General features: G+C 27.5%; 3 protein-coding genes across 3 annotated transcripts; 1 reads left to right on the top strand and 2 right to left on the bottom strand.

Annotated features, from left to right (window-relative positions):
* Nucleotides 1-5103: 5103 nt before the first annotated feature.
* On the top strand, nt 5104-6095 carry LOC130940403 (uncharacterized). Its single transcript, XM_057868533.1, has 2 exons — nt 5104-5473; nt 5548-6095. The coding sequence occupies exons 1-2, from the start codon at nt 5344-5346 to the stop codon at nt 5676-5678; spliced, it is 261 nt and encodes an 86-aa protein (XP_057724516.1). The 5' UTR covers nt 5104-5343; the 3' UTR covers nt 5679-6095.
* A 940-nt stretch (nt 6096-7035) lies between these two features.
* Nucleotides 7036-10401, bottom strand: LOC130960645 (chromatin structure-remodeling complex protein BSH). The gene is made up of 8 exons (XM_057886096.1): nt 10205-10401; nt 9856-10111; nt 9722-9769; nt 9560-9643; nt 9371-9409; nt 9194-9276; nt 9018-9080; nt 7036-8254 (listed from the first exon to the last, which is right to left on the bottom strand). The coding sequence occupies exons 1-8, from the start codon at nt 10252-10254 to the stop codon at nt 8155-8157; spliced, it is 723 nt and encodes a 240-aa protein (XP_057742079.1). The 5' UTR covers nt 10255-10401; the 3' UTR covers nt 7036-8154.
* A 1773-nt stretch (nt 10402-12174) lies between these two features.
* Nucleotides 12175-14187, bottom strand: LOC130944498 (auxin-responsive protein IAA31). Its single transcript, XM_057872843.1, has 4 exons — nt 13908-14187; nt 13638-13837; nt 13448-13553; nt 12175-12497 (listed from the first exon to the last, which is right to left on the bottom strand). Exons 1-4 carry the CDS (start codon nt 14141-14143, stop codon nt 12443-12445), a joined length of 597 nt encoding a protein of 198 aa, XP_057728826.1. The 5' UTR covers nt 14144-14187; the 3' UTR covers nt 12175-12442.
* Between the last annotated feature and the right edge of the window lie 7825 nt (nt 14188-22012).

Genomic DNA, 22012 nt, shown 5'->3' with positions numbered 1-22012 from the left:
GGCTCATGGGGATTGCCATTTGTATGTGATGCATTTTTTCAAAACTTAAATTCAGAAGATCTATTTCCCACAAATATACATAGCTAGATCCAATTGTCTAATATCATAAAATAAAAACCATAGGCCGAAAAATTAAGCACGTTTAAAACAAAAACATTTTAGCTAAGCGGTGGTTGCCAATGGCTTTCTTTGAATTTTGATGAGTGGTACGGCAAATTATATCTCTTTGTCCTCATTGAGAGAAAAAAGTATTCATTCATCAACTATTCTAAAAAAATAGTAGTAGTACTACTACAATAATTCATGAGTAATTATGAGGGTGTATTGCATTAAATGCCTAATGAAAATGATCTTAATGAAAGAAAGGTGGAGGTGGGGGATATTTGGACCTCAGGAATCAATGCTTTAAGGAGACAATAGAGACACAATTATATAAATGTGACCCATAAGTTCATATAAAAGGACAAACATAGGGGTAAATAATACTAGAATAATGGTTTTGTAGTATTTTCTATTGGGTTGTTGAATCCATGTTTCCCTATGTATGTTTTTGGTGAATGGCAAATAGTTGTTGGTCCACACTCCACACTCCTTTGCCTTCACACTTTTCCAATAATCCGTCTTATTTGACCCATAATAGACTCCACTTTTACTATGGGCCATCAAATGTAACTTGACCCAATCAATTTTCTTCTAGTAATTGTTGACAAAACAATTAATTATGAAATATTATTTAATCATCATATATAATCTTGAAACTAAGATTCAATGTTCTGCCTCGATGTAAATAAAATAATGGTTAAGGGAAAAATTAAATTAAAAAAAAGGAGGGTATATAGGTAAATAAATAGGTTGTAAATAAAAAAAAGTTGCACATGGGATTTTTTTTATTTAGAGGAAACGTAGGACCGACATTTTAATGTCCGAACATGAAGTGTGTGGACACGTGGAAAGCTTCTACCAATAATCTCAATTCGTTGTTAATAATCAAACGTGTCCCTTTTGGAAAATGAAAACGATGTTTGCTTTTGTTTATAGACTATAGTTTCATACTATCATATTATATTAAAAGGAAAAAAAATGGAAAAACTATTATCAGACCCAGCAATAATTTTTCACTGTTCAGTTGTCAGTCACATGATACATTGCATGTGAAAAGGAATAAACTAATTAGTTCTAATTATCTAAATTAAACTAATTAGTTTGCAAGAAGATCATAATACTGTTGCTACTGTTTTACATACTTTAATTAATGATTTTTATGCATTATGGCGTTTATTTTATTTTACACCATATGCATGTGAACGTGATGTTCTTAGAAATTCATGTACTTCTCATAGAGTATATAAAGCTTCATCATCCATAGTAAAAAAGAATTAAATTAATGCAAATGTGGATACGTCACTTTCGCAAGATTGCATTATATTATTGGGCTCTCAAATTTTATAACTTTTCAACATAACCAGAGTTTCATTAATGATAATAATCTATTAGTAGTAATTTATGTTGATACAACCAATGATCACACACACTTTATAGATTCTCAAACCAAATTAAGCTGCAGCATTGGGAAGCTACCAATTTCCATCTTTTTGTTGAATCCATGATGATTATTAGATTAGAATCAACGGCACCGTCACTAGTGTGTTCACACTTCACATCCACTAGATATGAAATTTTACTCGTTACTCCATATGTTGTGCTAAAGTGGCTAGAGAAGTCCTCAACAATAAGTCAAACAAATGAATCTTATTATTTTAATATAAAATACTAGGGTATTAGGTTTACTGGTTTAGTGTTTTTCTTTTAAAAATATATGTATACTAGTCACTGAGATTTCAACAAATCTATCCTATAAAAATACTATATACATAAAAAATAGTTATAATATATTTGTGTATAAATATATATATTATTTTTAAAATATATTTTATATTTTAATATATATTTTATATAAATAAATTTGATGATATTTATACGGATATGTAGTATAATTTTTTTTATTTATTTTTTATTGTATTTTTAATTTCAATAAATTACTACATACATAAAATGAAATTCAAATTTTGATACTTACTTAAGTAGATAAACGAACTAATATAACTTGTTATAAAAAATTAAAAAATATATAAGAAAAAAATTCTATTAATAGATTAAGAAAAATAAAAAATAAATTTAATGGCACATTTTAACAAGAAAATTTTAAAATTTTACATAATTTTAAAATATATATTAATAATTTAATCTAGATACACATTTTGGGTATTTTATATATGTAAAAAAAATTTGGAGCGATAGTACTATTCTACTAGCTAAATGGGGCTTGAAAATGAAATGGGTGATTGGCTGATGCATAGAAACCCCACAAAGGAGGTTGGGTTTGTTTTTGGGGTTATCTTGTGTTGTTCATAGTTCCACGTTCCCATTCCCAAAAAACACCCATGTCAGTGTCACATGCCATAATGAAGTGGGTAACTAAGCCTTTGTCCCAATGGCTTCTCTATCTCACTCTCACACTCCCATTTTCACTCATTTTCATTACAACAAGTTAAAAGGACTCAGAATGTTTTGCAGATATGCATTGCATATTATAAGGGTCCCTCTCCACCCTCAACATTGTTTTGCCCCTCCCTTCAGGCCCATTAGATAGATCAAAATGTCACACAAGACAATTCTACATTTTTATCATATCTATCCTTCTAGTACCATCCATCTCATCCCATATCATATTTATCAACATGAACCAATGTGGTATAATAAAAACATGCCATGATCAAAATAAGAGTAATGTCAGTTTTAGTTTTCTACATTGAAAATGCATGTACCTCAAGAATCCACATCATGGATAGAGACGTAAAAAATATTAAATAAACTTATTTTCTTAAATTTACTTTAACTTATATATTTATTTTAAAAAATTAATAAATTATACATGGCCTAATATTTTCTTATATTTAGATAATCTACTAAATTAACTATCTATATTAAATTTAAGAAAAAGTATAGGTAGATAATGAAAATATTAAACAACGTGAACAATGAAGATATCGTATGTTCATTTTACTAGGTGTGTGGATGATTATTCTAATATTAAGATTTAGGTGAATAATTTAGAAGTGTTGTGTGTTTTTATTTTATTAATAGTTATTCATATTATTCAAGAAAATCATTAGTTACCTAATATAACCCTAAATTTAATACACGCGTAACTCGTTATCTCTTAAATTCACATGAAAATTTAACAAATTTTACCTTTTTTAATAAAATAGTCAGCAGGATTTTACTCAAATAAAATTAAAAATAGTGTGTCCATTCCATCACTATTGGTTTAGGGTTTTTACTTTTCAGTTTTCACCTTTGATGTATGGTGATATAAATATCTTTCACATGAAAAACAAGGTTTGGTACTTATTGGTAGGAAGAAGGAAACTAGAAAGGTAAAGAGAGTAGAGAGGAAGGAGGACATACACATGTGAAGTAGTTAATAGGGCCTTCCACGAAAAGGGCATAGGTTAACTTATTTGGGGAGAGAGAATGAAGAGAATCAGCCAAGGAAAAACAAACCAAACAAAGAAAGAGGGTAAACTGGTCAAGTGAATACAATTAATTAATTCATTCAATGATGCACATCCACTCAAACTATTAGATATTTATAAAATAAATTTAACTATGCAATAATAAAAATTGATTATTTTTAAAAAATATAAAAATAATATATTTAAACACAAACATACCTAAGGCTACGCGTAGAAGAGAGATTGAAATTGAGAGATAAAAATTAGGAGATAGAGATCTAAAGACAAAGACTAAATTAAGTTTTTATATTATATTTAATGTAAAATATATTGGATCTGTTTGAAAAGTTTCAAAAGTTACTATTTTGAACTTTTGACTTATGAAAAGTTATATTAACGGTGTTTGGTACAAATTTTTATATATACTTCTAATTTTTCGAAAAGTTGTTTAAAAACTCTTGAAGAAGTCAAAAAATTTAACTTCTCTCATTTTCAAAAGCTATTTTATCATTCTTATTTATTACACAACTTTAAAACAAGTACTTCTGTGATAATCTTTTAAATTTAAAAATAATTTATTTATAAACTACTTTTAATATAAGTACTTATGTTTTAATTTTTTTTCAAAAGAACTTAATTAAGTTGTTTATCTAAATTGGTCTTAAACTATGTCTAAATATTATATTTGATTTAAGATAAATATGAAGATTGATAGATAAATTTAAAATTTAAAAAGTTAAATGAGAGTATTTTTTAAAAAAAATATTAAATTTTAGTCTCCAATTCCAAAAAATTTAGTCTCATCTATCTCCACTTTCTAAAAATATTAAAGAGGTTAAAATTTTGTATCTCAAAACTAAAATTTTATTTTTAATTTTTTATCATCAAACACAATATTAAATTATAATATTCTAGTTTCAATTTCAATCTTTAAAAACAAACTCTACCTATTAAAAAAAAGTTATTTTGTGCTTTTAAAGCAAACATGTATTTTATTATTCTTGTTTTATGTCATTTATTTTATCAATGGTGTTAAATTTTATTATAAAATTTAAAATTTTATTTTATTTTATATTTTTAAATTAAACATAATAATAAATATATAATATTAATATAAAAATAATTAATTACAAAATAAGAGTATTAATTTGATATTAGAACACTTAAGAATTTTTCGATAAATAATAATTAAAAATTAAAAATTATTAAATAATTTAATACATTTAATATGTTTTTTTAAAGTATTTTTCAATCGGATAAAAGCAAGCAAAAACTAATTTATTGCTGATTTAAGTTTTATTAATGAGTTGCTTTATCTAAAAATTACAATTCGAATTCCTAACACTTATGTAAATAAAGAAGTAAATTAACCACTTGACGAATTTAAATTAATTACTTATTATATTTAATTAAATTATTTAATATAATATACATCAGTATAATTTTTAATAATTTATAGAATATATATATATATATATATATATTTTGTAATAAAGTAATGGTGGTAGTGAAAAAGAATTGACATGTGAGTGTGAGCGAGAAGGGGCGTGCAGCATGTGCTTTGGCGCAGTAGCCGACCCCCTCAACTTTTTTTTCCCCTCATCATATCCATACCTATGACTATCTCATAATCACTCATTACTTATTAATAATAATAATAAAAACCCACTCTCTTATTTTCCATTCCATTCCATTTCAACACAATACTCTTCTCACGGATCTTGCTTCTCTCTGCTCTCTTCTCTTCTCTTCTCTCTTCTCTCTTCTCTCTTCTCTTCATATATCATTCCAATTTCCAAAGGGATTTAATCTTGCAATAGCAATTCAAATGGCATCTTGGAAGAAGACCATAGCAACCCCATTCAAGAAAGCTTGCACTTTCTTCAACAACAATAACCAACCTCCAAGGGAAAACAACAACAACAACAACAACAACAATAAGAAGTCTACTCAAACAGGTTTGTGTTTCTTCAAGGTTAGATCTATATTATTCTGGTGGAATGATTATTGAAGCTAATTATTAAATTTGCAGTGGAGGAAGAGAAGAGTGTGATGGATCTGCATGGAGAAGTGATGGCGTGTGGGTATGAAGATGTTCGTGTAATGTGGTCAATATTGGATAAGTCAAAGTCCACAGCACCCTGCAACATAACCTCCTCATGACTCTTCTTCTTCAAAGAAAGTGAAGCAGCAGCTGCAATTAGCAAGTGGTTTTTTTTGTATGCTAATTAATGTATGTATTATCGTACGTACTAGGTTGCTTGGTTGGTCATGGTGGTATGAATGTAATTAATCATCATTGTAGAAATCGGTTCAATAGGGGAGGGGGTATGAAATGATTGAATCCATGGAAAAATCAGTCAGTATTCACTGCCCATTTTCATTTTTCTTTTTCTTTTGTATTTTCAATTCAAAGTGTTGTTTATAGGGAATCCGAATCCCCGTGATTGATGAACAAAAATCATGGCGAGATTTTAATGGAAAAAAGAAAGTCACTTTTCAATCTTATCTCTCTGTCTCTCTCTCATAATTTTTTTTTTTTTTTGAGAAGTCAACTTTGGAGTCCTCAGATTTTGATTGTATTTCGTTAGGAGTAGAATAGTAGAAGATTTGATTTGGTTTGATTAGGTTGATCCGATTAGATCTATAAAATAATGAACATGTTTGTTGGATTGATTTGCAGATCAATTATAATATAATTCAACTTCTTTTTTTTTACTTTGATAAACTTAGTAATTCAATTCTGAATAATTTATTCTATTTTAATGATTCTTTCTGACCCGAATTGGTATGTATGAAATGCGCAAGCAAGGTAAACTGTAAATTTGAATAAATCAAGCATGAAAATCATTACTGTATATGCAAATATTAAAGATGTGAATTTTACTTTTTTTTTTAATATTGATTGATTAAATCAAGTGATATTATTATACTGCGTATGATTAAGCTTGTCAAATTTCAAAAAAAAAAAAAGAACTTCAGTAGATATATCATCAATAACTAATATTTCTTACATTTTAAAATTTTATCATATCGAAATAAAAAATAGTACGATGAAAGTTTCATTTTATGCACATATAATGTTCCTGTGGGAAGTGTGATTTCAATCATTAGATTGATTTCAATCAGTGGCGTGTATTTAGCATCTTAAAATAATGGCAGACAAGCATACCTATAAACTAAAACATCTTGAAGACAATAACATGCTCAAAACCTATATTAGAAGCTTACTAGACCAGAGAATGTTCATTGAGTGAACCTTGAACATAAAAATATCAAGTTTGATGAACACGTGGATTAATTAAAGAAAGGCATCATCTACCGCTGCTAATAAAGGTTTCATCTACCACATGCCCATTTTAAGTAGTCAAATTATATCGCAGGCCAACAAATGCTTGTTCTATCAAAGGTTTATTATGACCAAAATATTTTCATTTAATTTTTTTTTTTTTTTTTTTTACATTGGAATGAATTTGAAGATATTTATTGCTGAGGCACATTATTATTCAGTTGGTTCTGTCTTCCTCCTGTTCCTTTCAGTACTGAAACGCAGATATAACAAGCCCACATGATCCATTATCTACCTTTCTCGAGAGATGAGTATTGGAGCAATATCTTCAACTCTGTATGTGTGGACATTTTCTCTACAATGACAGAAATGGGGCCACTGTAAAGTCTGTCTTTACATATTGGCCCTGGCAACCTCAGATGGGATAGGCTCAACCCCACATTTTGTTTTATTCTATCATGGATATTCCCATTTCTTTCCAGGCATGTGGGAGAGGAAAACATAGGATTTTGATTTCTCAATCTGTTACTGCTTCATATTTCTTTCTTGCTTGTTTTTTCATCCTAGCTTTACTTAGCTATGAAATTGAAACCCTCCGTCTCTACTGTTATAAGATATTGCACGCCTTATAAGACACTGCCCTACTTCCATTTTTCCTTTCGTGGAGGGTTCATAGGTTTATATGTGATATGAAATTGATTGGAAATAATGATTTCAGTCTTAGATAATAAATAGTTATAGATGGTATTCAAATAATCAGGGAATAATGTGCTGTTCTTTTGCCCCAGCAGGGAAAGGTGTAAACTGTAACGGGTGCATATAAGTTGATAAATTAGTATCACAAAGCACATCAAATTCAAAATATATACACCAGAATAAATTAAACTCTACGATTAAGAGATGTTATTTTACATGCCACCCCCTAGTTATCCATGTCTACATTAATCTTTTTCACAGTCGCGTTTACAAGGAAGGCCAACATCACTTTTATAAAAGGAAGTATCAAGTGTCATGTAACTTAAATTGCATGGTAGATAAGACTACTTGTGTAATATTGTTCAGTATCGTAGAAGATCAATGTAATTTACCCTAGATACTATGCTAATAAGATGTAATTAATTTTCTTTTTTAATTTGGCCTTGATGCTGATTACTGATTAGCGTCTTTGTACACTGAATGAAGATGAAGAAATGATACAACCTAATATGATAACACATGCTGACTCGTTGATTTGCTGATTCTACGAAACCAACTTCCACACAGTACAATAATAACTTGAAAATGATTCCCTCTAACTAATATAGGTTTCAATAGAACTATACTACCTTCTAAATAAGCAATGCTGTCAATTCACCTGAAATTCCGTTCTTCTTTTGCTTCAAGGGCATCAACTTCTTCATTGGAAAGAAGGTCCACGATAGGTTCATACACGTCCCATTCCTTTCTTTTCCTAATGCAACAAAACAAAAACACGGTAAGCCAATGAACATTCCATTTTGAATCTAAGTACCACTATACGAGAATATGCATACAAAACTTGAAAATTAGTTCGTGGCCTAAGAAAATGAAACTTCCATGCTTAAATTAGTTCTTAAGATAAGATTATTAACAGTGTCAACCAATAATTTCTTTTACATTATCTGTGCATTGAATTGTTCTCTTTGAAAATTGCTATTAATGGAGCGTCAAACAGAATTATAAACAAAAACATTTTCTAACAGTTAATAGAGACAATGTAGTTTTCTATATTCCGAGTCAAGTTCCATAACAGTCGTATCCAGTTCTTTCTGAGGAAGTGTATTCCCAGTTCAAGTCACAATCCTTTTATTATAGGACACCATCATATCCACTGATTTTTCCTCATTGATATCTTCACTTTATTCATTTCTTATTTGCAAAAACATATAATATATGTAAGATGTTGCCTTATGCAACTACTGATCTGCTTCTGCTAGCATAATTCTGATGCCAATAACTAAGCCTTCTAGCATGTTTGGTTTTCACTTCTTGGAACTTGAAAACCATTGGTAGGGCATAAGTCACAAGAGACAATCTCTTGTTATATCCAAGATTTAGGGATTTCCAAAAGCTCAATAAAACATGCTATTACCAATTAACTATCATCATATCTAATTTTATCAGCATAACAAATCAGCATTATTTTATCTAATTTTAGCAAAGAAAAGTGCATCACGCATACTTAACAGACTCACCGAACTACACTAGATTTTGGTCCAAATAACTTGACCAAGTCCACTGCCACAGCACCTCCTTTGCTGTTAATAGAGAATTGACAAGCAGCAATGAAACAATAGAATAGGGACATAAATATCCTTCCCTGGAGTAATCATATAATGCAACTGATCTGGGAAAGAAATGTATTGAATACCTGACTGGAGCATATTCAGCCCCTCGACGACCCTTCTTGCTCAATCTGCTTTCTCTTGCTGAAACCACACTTTGAATTGCAATCTAAATGTGCAAACAAACAAAAAAATTATGGTAACTGTGATACAATATGTAATACAAAAACATGATATATAGCATAGCAAATAGAAACATGGACCTCGTAAAGCTGCTCTCTTATAGCAAAGGCAATTGCTGGCTGCAAAATAAACGCATGTTTCAGTTTAGTAAGTTTTCACTTTCCAAATGTATCTGTGTTCTTATTTACAAGGAAGAGAGTAGTACTTCATGAATGATAGAAGAATCCAAGTCCTCTATTGACACACGATAGATAGATAGATAGACTTACTCCAACCTCGGGGTCTTCAATGGCCATGTCTTTGCAGAAGATTCTGGCGAATTCTTCAGGATCACTCTCGAAATTGTTCAAGTCCTAGAAACTCAACGAGTTTAGACATACAACACAAGCAGATAACAATGACGACAATAACAATAGCAACAGCTATATTACCCATAAGAACTGGTCCTTCACGAGAGTATGATTTACACGGAGATCAAGCTGAAATTACGAAAAAGAACGAGTTCAATTAATACGCAAGCGCGAAAATTAAACGGAAAAATAAAAAGAATGAAGAGAGAAAAGACCTTGATAGGAATAATTTTCTCGCCAGCGTACATGTCTTGGCCTTCATAGGAACGAAAATCGGCGAGCTGAGACTGAATGGATTGTGCAATTTGGGTGACGAAAGCGGGAGGGAGTTTCAGGTCCTTAACGGTTCTCTTGGCGAAGAGTACGACCTCGGAATCAGGATCGGTAGGGTTCCAAGTGAAAGCGTCTTTGTATCGCTGACCGTCGATTTCTATGTCCAATCGAATCGGCACCAGATTCTCCGAAGTCGGCCTGCATCGAAAACATACATACCTCAAGAATCAATGAATGAATCAATGAATCAATGCGATGCAACGCTTGGAGCGAAGGTAGCAAGCAAGTTACATTCTGAACTTCACGGGGTTTCTGTAGAAACCTGAAGCTGGGGTTTTCATTATGCTGATGCTGAGGCTTGAGTGAATCGTCTACTGCTAACTGCTAACCGCGAATTTTAGTTTAGGCTCCAAAGATTTCTCTTCACGATGCTTTCGAATTGGATGAATTGAAATTTGGAGGATTAACATTTAACGCCGCTTCCGACTAACAGCGTCGTTTTACCTTTTTGTTTCGCTTTTGGGCCTAACACTGCCTCTCGATTTTTGGACGCCTTGATTGCTTTGTAAACGCACATTCATTTTGGGCCTCAGGCCCATTATAGCTATCAGTCTATCCAGTAAGGCTAAATATTTGTAACATCCTGACCAAAAAAGAAATATTTGTAGCATTGTTTATCATAGAAATTTTTTAATAATAACTTGAGTTGGTCAAGTAGTTAGTTAACTCCTTTACTTAAATAAATGTTGATAGGAGTTTAAATGTTATTTTGTATATGAACCAATTCATGGGCCAGTAACAAACTAAAATGAAAGAAAAAAGTAATTTCTCAATTGAAGTGGAGTAAGATTAGGGTTGTTATTTATCAAAATAGGTCATTTTATGAAATAAATTGAATTAAAAAAATTATATCTATTTCAATTATGGATTTAGATCATTTTGGAGTACAACAATAATTTAAAATTTTTATTATTCAATATATTCAAAAAATTAAAAATATTTATCATTTCTTTTTTCTTTTCTTAACAATTAAGTACCTTCATCAATTATAAACCAAAACCTTTGCTATATAAATCTTTAATCTCATGCTCCATTACAGAAAATCTCGATTTAAATAGCTATGGCGTAAGACTGTAATAAGAGCATGACTTCTGTGAACCATATGGATAGGATTACTGGCAACTTGTTTGCCTTGCTTTCATTTATAGGTTTTTCCTTCAATAATTTAAAATTTTCTAAAAGAATAATTCAATTATTCAACCAAAGAAAAAAGTGTTCAATGTTTGACATATAAGTATATAACTGTTATTTGACTCCTCCTCATAAAAGTTCAACTATCTTTTTATTCTTGTGTAAGAATTCAAACTCGAAATTAAAATGGGCATCAATGATTGTCCGAGATGTTGCATCATTGTCAGTTGGTGAATGTTTCATCAACAATCAAGTAAGATGAGTTCTTCACATATATTACGGACACATGCGTTTAATTAATATTTTTCTTTTTCCCTATTTGAAAACAAAAAATTATATTGGACTACTATGATGAATGAGTATTTAATTCAGTTAGAATCTTGTTCACTAATCAACGAAAATGAAAGCAAAACCACTGTTCTTGACACGAGCCGTGTGAACACACATATTACCAATTATGTTGTACCCAACAAAGCGAAGCAACATCAATTTCAAAGCACATACATACATACACTCCAGAGAAATTATGAACAACTTTACTTAATTAGCTTTTCATTGTTTCCATTCACTATTTGCTTTATTTCATAAAATTCTTTTGATTGAAACACATGTGGTTTGGTTGCATTGGTTGAGTATTTGGTACTTCAAGTTGTTGGTAAGATTATTCTAGCTAGGAAAGTAATAATTGAGATGCATGTAATATATATATCAAAATATTGCTAATATTAATCATAATAACAAATAGCACTTTAGTTAGCTAGCACCAAGGACAAGTTAACTAAAATATCGAAAATATTTGGTAATAAAAAAATTAAATAAAAATAATTAAAATTTATTTTATTTAGTATTATTAATAATTATTGTTAGAATTAATAATAAATATTAAAAAATTAGACAAATTTAAATTATATTTTAATTTGTTTTTCTAGTATGACCATGAACTAGCGATAATGGGAGCCAGGTGAAATATTATCTCATATGGCTACAAAAGTTAAATAGTTAGGAGAATCCACCATAAAGCAGAGAGAGACTAAAAGACAAATAGACACAATAGTCATGATTGATGAATTAGCAATTAGGTAAGTAGCTATACATCTATATAATCTTTTTTTTTTGTTTTTGGGTGTATATGATGATAATTAATAATGGAAAGCCGTTGTTCCCTTGTGGAATATTTCTATATATCTCTACTTTTTTTTTCACCCACCCGCTAAATTAATTAACTAATTAATAATTACTAGGGGAAAAAAATCCTAACCACAGTGAAAATTGATGAGGGAATGCTTGCATGGAAGAACATTGTATATATGCAAATTAACAAGTTATTTATGTATTGACTTAACATCTGTCAGCTCTTGTGATCTTCAACTTCTTCACACTTGTCAAGAACATCCTGTATATATTATATAAAATATAATGAGAAATTGTCAAAATAATCCTAAAAATGGATAAATAATTAATTAATGTTGTTTCCTACTTAGCTTATAGTATAGCTATACTATAATAATGATGTCTATATAGAAAAAAAAAGCTATACTAGTGATGAATGACGTACGTTAAGACAAATTACATTCAATGGTAAAGCCATTTTAATTTTAAATTTTTGAATAATAATGTGAATTATATTTGGTATTTTGTATTTTATATCATATAATACTAATATTATTCGAGTAAAGTAACAGATTTCTGAAAAAAATTAACTTCAGATTAATTAGTATTTAAAAAAATATTAATTTAGTCTTTTACAATAGAAATGATAGACACGTTATCTCCTCTTTCTATTAATTTATTACGTAAAATTTAGTGGTAATATTTATATATATCATGAAATATTATACATGTCTATATATAAAAGATCATATATATAAAAGATCATTATGTAGATAATAATTTTTAGAATAAAATTTTACCTATTTTTTGATAAAATTTCTAGTAAATTAAAAATAATTGATAAAAATTATATAAAAATTTAAAATATAATAATATTTTATTGTCTAAAAGTATATTATTTTTATACTCATATGACAGCAAAAACATTTATCATTATAAATAATAAAATATATAAATAATTTTATTTTATTTTAAACTATTTATTAACGAAAAAGATAAATATATTCATTGTATATTATCGTAAAGAATCTGATTAATATTTTTTTCATAAAAAACTAATTAATTTAAAATTAAAATTTTTGAAAATTCAATTGTCACTTTATTTTTTTAATTAAATATTACTACAGGCACATTTTAAAAGAAATGAATACGACCTAATAGAGAAATAAAAAGAAACTAAATGGAGTGAATTTCACCAAATTTTTTGAAGATTAATATAATATAATAACTTACTCCCATGGAACATCTCCAACCATCATCCAATCCCCTTCTTGATCCTCATAAGTAAGAACATGAACATTATTCCCAGAGATGAGTGGTAATTGATGAGAGTCAGGGCCTAAAAGAAAAGAAAAAAGAAATTGGAAATGTGAGATTGATTATATATAAGATTGAATTTGAAAGAGAGAGTTGATTTGCTTACAGAGTATGGTAGTTCTGAACATGTTGGCAAGAGCCTTAACAAGAGCATGATAATTATGGTGTGCCAGCAGATTGAGCTTCCTACCGATGGGGATGCCTTCCATGTATACTTTAACAAATTGAGATATTTGACTTTTCTCTACAAGGGTGCACCTCAATGTTGACTTCACTGGTGGCCAATCAAAACTACTTCTTTGCTCCCTGCTACACATTACTTATATTAACATCTTAATTAATTAAATATATGAAGGGTTTAGATGGATGTATGTACCTTGATGGTGTTGAATAATGAGAAGGAGAGAGACTAAGGCCAAGTCTGAGGTCGGTGCTCAAATCGGTTCTTCTTGTTGAGATGCTTGAGAGACAAAGTGATGATGAAGAAGAAGAAGAAGAAGAAGAAGGGTGGTTGTTATTATCAGTGGTGGGTGAAGATGAAGAAGATGAAGATGAAGATGAATGAGGAGATGCAGTTATTAGGTCCAATGTTGCCATCACCATTTCTTCCATTCAATGCTCCACCAACTCTCTCTCATCTCAACAAACCGAAACAAAAGCCGTCACCTTAGCCTCCTTTTATACCAGAGAGAGACTCTTCTCCGAGTTTCTTTAGAAATTTTTAAATAACAAAGATAGGTAGATTCAAACGATCTTAACTGAGTATGAAAAAATTAAACCATTTGAATTATAATTTATTTTAAAAAAATAAAATTTATTTCTATTGAGATTCTATTCCATAATTTAAAATAATTTTATCATATTAATAGAATAGAATTCAATTCTTTAATTTAAAATAATTCTTATATATATGAGTTAAATTTTCTTCTTTTATATTAAATATCCACTTATTGTAGTCACAAAAAAAACACCCACTTATTGTCAAAATATATAAAGAAGGATATTTTTAATATGAATGCCGCTAGGATAACCATCCGAGTACTAGAGATAATAAATATCTTCCCAAAAGTTTAAATTAATTTTGGGGTTCACCAAGAATCTAATTCTTGATCTTTCGGATCTAGCGCTCTAATACCATGTCATGGGAAAAAGTAGCACTAATGGTTATATCTCTAATACTCTATGAATCTCCATTGTACACATTGTACAAATATTCCATTGGCTCCTCATACTTTCCCTTTTAATATTTGACATACTAAACTTGTTTAATGTGAAAACTAATTTTAAAATTAGACTTCTTTTAGTTTGATTTATAAATAAAAAAAATCTTTGTGAAAATTAAAATTCTCAAAAAAATTTAAATAATTTCTTTTTATTTATTTCAAAAGAATTTTTTTGAATACATTCTAATTCATAAATTTCAAACAAACTCATAATAAAATTAAACGAATAAGTAGCGAGAAATGTTTGATCTAGTACTTGTTTGAATTTTTTAAAGAGTTAATGGGTATTGTATTATATCAAAATCTCTCACTGTCTAAATATTTGTGTGAGCATAAATATTTTGAGTATTTGAATTGTATTAAACACTATAATAAAGAAAAAAGAATGTATATCAAATTATCAATAGATTATACAAAATTTAAAAAGATGAATTTATCAATATGTGCATCAATTTAGTTTTTAATTTAATTTTAAAAAGATCAAATGCTTTAAATTAATTCTACTAGCAATTAAATAATGAGGCGTGACATAAATTATTTTTGTAGCACGCGTGATTATTTAGTTAACAGAATGGCTAATTTAACTTATTGTATTTTTTAAAAATTAATTTGTGACTTTTATTCTTTTAAAGATTAAATTTAGACAAATATACTTTTTAAAATTGTGTTTTTGAACATTATTAGTTCCTTAAAAACAAAGGATAAAACAATATATATTATATATTATATTAGAAGCAAAAGAAAAGAGAAGAAAAAGCAAAGAGAAGAAGGGTTTTTGATTTGCCATGAGGGTGGGCGACATGTCCACAAGGACCAAGTTACACGGTCTCAATTTAATCACTAATTTTCAAGTTATGGTTGGTTGGAACCTGGAAACTTTGTTTATTTTAATAAAGTCACCCCACATACATAGTAGCACACCCTCTCTTAATAATTCATTTCCTCATTATTTTAGTTTAATTAGAAAAGGTTATTGCTAAATTATTATTTTGATGAGTGTCTCTGTCTTCCCATAGCCAGATACATACATGATTATGGGAGTAAATTTTGCTTATGAATATAAAGATTTGGGGCAAAAGGGTTTAATTTTGGCCTAATAGGCTTATTATGTGGCCATCGACATGCACACCATGTTTAATTAATTAATTAATTAAAACCATAAACAAATGAAACGTGATCTCTAGATACTAAAATGTATCATCATGTCTTTTTCATTTCTGGTATATAGACTATATAATGATAAGGTATATATTACAATAAAAATTATTTTTAGTGACAATAACATAACGGATATTATCTTATTTAAACTTTTAAAAAAATTATATATTTATTATTATTACTATATGTTATAATAATTATATATTTTATAATAATTAAAAAATTTTACTGATAATTACATAATTACTGCTAAAATTTTTTTGTGACGAAATATAAGATAAATAATGTCTAGTTATCAAAAAATATATTAGCGATTATTTTTATTGTTGCTAAAAATAAAATAAATGGCCTCCCAAATTTTTTTGATAGTGCAAATCAACATATAAATTAATCAATTTTATTGATACAGTTATACCTAATAATTAAATGTCATTAAATTTCGTAAACAATAGTTGATAAAATTTTCAATTCTAATATGTTAACAAGTGCAAAAGTAAAATAATGCCAAAGATGATAAACAATTCTAGCATTGCAAATACCACTTAATTATTATTTCCCGGAATCCTAAGAAAAAGATTTATAGTTAATTAAGAAATTAATCAACCTATATATCATTCAACTCTTGTAATAACTATACTTGATTATCGTAACAAACAATATATATTTTCACTCTCAAATATATAATAATGCAATTGTGATGTCATCGTCCTTGTTCATATTTATGCTTTTAATATGAATAAGGTCATTATATTTATGTGTAGTAGGATATAGTATACTCATATATACTTATTATATGACAATATTTCTATACATATGGAAGTTATTTTTTAAAATAAAATAAAATAAAATTGAAGGGACCATATATATACTCTCAGAATCTCTACTAACCTCTGAAACACGGACACTTTACTGAGTTATCGTGTCTGCGTATCAGACACATTTCGAACGCAATACTCATTGACACTCGTCCGACACGCGTGTTTGTTGTGTCCAAATCGAGTCTCAATAAAAAATAAAAAATTCTTTTCTGGACACACCTAAATACCATCATATGTCAGCGTGTCTGATCTTATTCTTAATATATATTCTTAAAATAAATTTAGATATAGTATATATTATTATTTATTAAAACAAAAAATATTTTAAATATTTGATATAATTAAAATAAGACATTAAAAATAATTTAAAAAATTATTATATTTAATATCAATAAAATATTAAAATATCATTAGAATTTATCTAAAAAAAACTTTATATTTTCTATGTATGCATGTCCTCATGTCATGCAAGATTTTAAAATTCGCATGTCGACGTGTTCCGTCGTATCCTGTGTCCGTGTCCGTGTCCATGCATCATAGCTACTAACTCACTTTATTTGAGAAGCTCTTGACACAACAATAATAATAATGTCAACTAATTAATTGTAACTATATATATCTTATACAAAGTAAAGGTCATTTATTTGAATAGGAAGGGTTCAAGTATCAAAATAAATTGTTTGTTGGCTCCATTTGGGTAATTATTCTTTATTTGTTAAAAATAAAAAAATGTGATGACTCAATAGGTTTAGCCAAACATAACTAAAGTTCAACACAAAGTCATGCCAGTGCATTAGTGTTGGAGGATAGAGAATTATGATGGAGACTATGGCCATTATATTGATGATGAATTTCTTCATCAGATCTTTATTAATTGTATGTGTACCAATCACACAATAACTACTCCCCCAAAATCCAGTACTATAAATTAAATTAGAAAAAGAAATAAAAATGAATCCAAACAATTAAATTGACAGCTTAATGCATACCATCACCAACCCTACTTTAAAAAAATTTGTGTAACTATGATGTTCGGCCTTATGTAGTAAATAGTAGTGATGCATTTATTCCAGCTAAACATACACTTAGATTTTTTTTATTTTTTTTATTTTTAAACAAATTCACAATTTTGCAAGATTTTTTCTTATATATAAATGTTTAAAGCAAGTATATTATTATTATTATTATTATTATTATTATTATTATTATTATTATTATTATTATTATTGTTATTATTTAAAATTTGATTACCAGCCAGAGTTTGATCCATTGGGAATCCTGTCACAAAAATATGCATTTATTTGGTTGAAGAACAAAGTTTTGCAAGATGTACACCTTTTTTCCTTTTTTATTTCTTTTGTCTTTTCATTGAAATTGTATGTGAGCTAGTCTGATTTTATTGAAAAATATTCATTGGTACGGTTATTGAAACTAGGCTCTTATTGAATTTTGGAGGAAAAATTTAAATAGGAAAATCTAACAATTAATTATTTGAATGAAATTAAAAGTATGCATTATTTAATTTATTTGACAATATAATGATAAAATAAATATATTTTAATTTTTATGTTTTGTTAATGTAAAATTAAAGAGTTTTATATATATAGACAATTAATTATTTATTACTATATCAACATAAATAATTATTTTTTAAAACTACTATTTAAAATTATCTAAATATATAAATCTGAACAGATAATTATGTGAAATTTTTTACAGTGTATTAAAATTAAATTTATATAAATAAATGATAGAATAATAATAATATTGGTAGTGGGAATAACAAGCGGGTACAGCCATAAGTATATAGATGATATGTATGGAAATGAAATGAAATTATTTTTCAATATATAGAAGCAAACGTGTGGGGTGGGGCTTATAATATAAGGATCAAAGATGGAATAAAGTGAGAAAAAAGAAATGGAAGAGACAAAGAAACATGAGTTAAAGTCACAGTCTCCACTTTGGAATTTGCATACTAGACAATCTTCCTTCTCTCTTTGTTTTATGTTTCTACGTTTTCCATCTTTAGTTATATCATCATCCCCATTTGTAATTAAATCCATACACTTGACTTGAAGCACATTTCACATTTTCTTTTTTCCTTTTTAATAATTATTAAGAGATTTATTAATAAGAGAAATTGGATCATATAGAGAAATAAATTCATGACTGTTAATAATATATATTGAGTTGGTTTTAGATAAGTTAATACTAATTATATTATTCTTGTTAAACAAGGTTTTAGGTTGTGTCGTCTCTGAATAAAAACAATAGTGTAATCATATGACTCTAATCCAGATGTTTAAAAAACTAGTACCAAATATAAATGAGAATCCATTTTAACCCATGGATATTTATACTAAAATCAATCATCAAAATTAATTATTATCATATATTTATGTATAAATATATATATTTAATTTATTTTTAATGTGTATTTTATATTATAATATATATTATATTAATAGATGATTTTAATATATATCTAATGTATATATTTTTTAATGATTAAAGGTGAGAGAATACTTTTTTCAAATTTTCAGGCGAAAAAGAATGATTCCAGTGCTTTATTTTTTCACGACCTAGTGCAAACACTAATACAATTTAAGGATATGATAATATGATATGTACATATTTTTGAAATTTAAATAAATAAATTCTATAATTAATATCACATCTAAATTCTAAACTATAAATTTTATAATTATCAGACATGTCAATAAGGAGAAGAGTTCAGAATCCTAATTAATATGTCCTCCATTTTTAAATGGGACTAGCACTATCATAATAATTAAAACTTGAATATGATATATATCCTACCATAGAACCCTTGTCATTAAATTGGTTAAGTACTGGCTTAACACATTTTTGTGGTGCATAATATGTTTTGGCTTTTGAAAAATAAAAATTTGCAGCTTAAATCTTTCATATATATAATTACAGAAGTTGGTTTTTTTTTTTAAACAACTTAAGTATATTTTTTAAATATTATCCAATCAGTATGCAATTTTTTTTAGTAAAAATAGGTGATTTTATGAGTAAATAAATGGATGGACATATATATATATAATATTTGAACAAATTATAAAGTAAATCAATTAATTTACGTGCATGCGTAGTAAGGTTGTATATAATAATAATGTTTATTTAACCCAAAAAGTACCATGATACATGAGAATAATAAATTAAAAGAAGAGGAAAAAGAAAAAAGAACTCAATGCAAGTGGAAGTTGAGAGAGGACACAAGATTTGAAGCTTGCAAGCAATAAAAATAAACCATCTTATTTGAGTAAGTTTGGTACGTTGGAATCTTTTCACCACTCTTTTCTGAAATGAACTAAGCAACTATGATTACAAAAGTAAGGACATTAGCCCAACTTTAAGAAAACATGCAATCAATTATTTATATCTTGATCTCCTTTTAGCAGCTCTCACTACTAAAAAATTAAAATAATGAATATCGTTGGATTTAGAGTTATATATCAGTGTTAATTTTATGGATAGATTTTTATTTTTGATAATAAATTTACCAGTAATAATTAAAGAGAACAATTGTTTATGGATAATAACATAATACCACAAAGTTAGTAAATTAGATATAAAATAAAAATTAAATAAAAAATATATATTCATGAAGCTTTATTTTAATCCTCCTCCATATAGTTCATACTATTACTTAATACAGAATGAGCTAACGAGAGAAATAAAATTTTATTTGGTTGGAGAAAAATAAAATGAAAGTTATATATATAGAACGAGAGAAATAAAATTTTATTTGGTTGGAAAAAAATAAAATGAAAGTTATATATATATATATATTAGAATACAAGTATGATTTAGTGATCGGGAGATTAATCCAACGATAACTAACTCAAAGAATTTTGTCAAATGAAAATTTATATTGATCATTATATTTGTTGGTAATTAGCGTTAAACAAAAAAATAACCAATAAATAATTATCAACAAAATTTTTATCGTTAAATTTATTCTGCCACTAAATTTAACAATAAATATATTACTGTAATTTTTTGATAAATCTATTAATAAATCTGACAATATTTTTTTTTAGCGTGCAAATTCAAAATAAAATAAGATAGAGATATTGATGAGTTACCACATAGTTACATGTAGTTTAATAAATTATTAGTAGTGTAAAGTTGTATCGTCATATATTTTGATTTTTTTTAAATTATATATAGTTTTGCATGGTCAAAAAATATAGACTTAATTTAAAGTTATAATATTTATGCATAAAAGTTTAGTCCACGTAAAAAGAAAAAAGAAAAAGAAAAAAGAAACAAGTAAAGGAAAAATTAATATGGCTTTCTCTTTAATTATTTCTCTAAATTACACTAAATTTGCATTGTATATTATTGTTCATGCATGTGACTTGTCACGTGCAAAGCATCCGCACTCTCCCAATTCCCTTCAATGGCAATTGCCAGTCTTAACAAAACTATGAGCCTCAATTTCACGGTCCATAATCAATCATGTTAGAGTCCAAACCAAACTATATAAATATTATATTTAGAGGGTCAAACACTTTAGTGTAAAACAAATGAGAATTAGTTAATATATATAACAAAATTGAATAAAGTATGTTTTTGTTCTCAATATTTGGAATAAGATTTATTTATATTTCTAACATTTAAATCGTTATATTTGTATTTTTAATATTTGTAAAAGTAATTTAATATTATTTTGTCGTTAATTATACATCATGAGCTTTAGTTGGAGTTTAAAAATCTCTTCTTAAAGTTAGAATACAAATATCTGACAGAATTAATAATTCACTCCAAAAAATAGCTCATCAAAAGTTGAAACTAATCCCTACAATATTTATATAATTCACTTTTTTAAGGACATAATTGAACCTAAACATAAATAGTGGGTACAATATTAAAATCGAACACATTCAACTGAGACCTAATTGAGAAAGAATTTCAAGTGAGAATAATTGAAAAATATAATTTAATCTATTGATATAATTGACGGCAGGATAATATTAAATCACTTTTATAAACGTTAGGAATACAAATAAGACGATTTAAATGTTAAGAACACAAATAGGACTTACCCGAAACATTAGAGACAAAATAATACTTTATTTTAATAAAATTTAAAAAAAATGTTAATCACCTACTTTTTTTTTCTAAAATCAATTCTTGCCTCTAAAGTTGATTAAAAAAATGGATATTCTTTTTTTGTTTAAGTTTTTCCTCTAATTCAAGTCACTCTTAGAGTAATTATATAATACAAAATATTCTATCGGAATTAT

This window comes from Arachis stenosperma, chromosome 1 (assembly GCF_014773155.1).
Source record: "Arachis stenosperma cultivar V10309 chromosome 1, arast.V10309.gnm1.PFL2, whole genome shotgun sequence".
NCBI lineage: Eukaryota > Viridiplantae > Streptophyta > Magnoliopsida > Fabales > Fabaceae > Arachis > Arachis stenosperma.
This window is presented reverse-complemented; position numbering and strand designations above follow the sequence as displayed.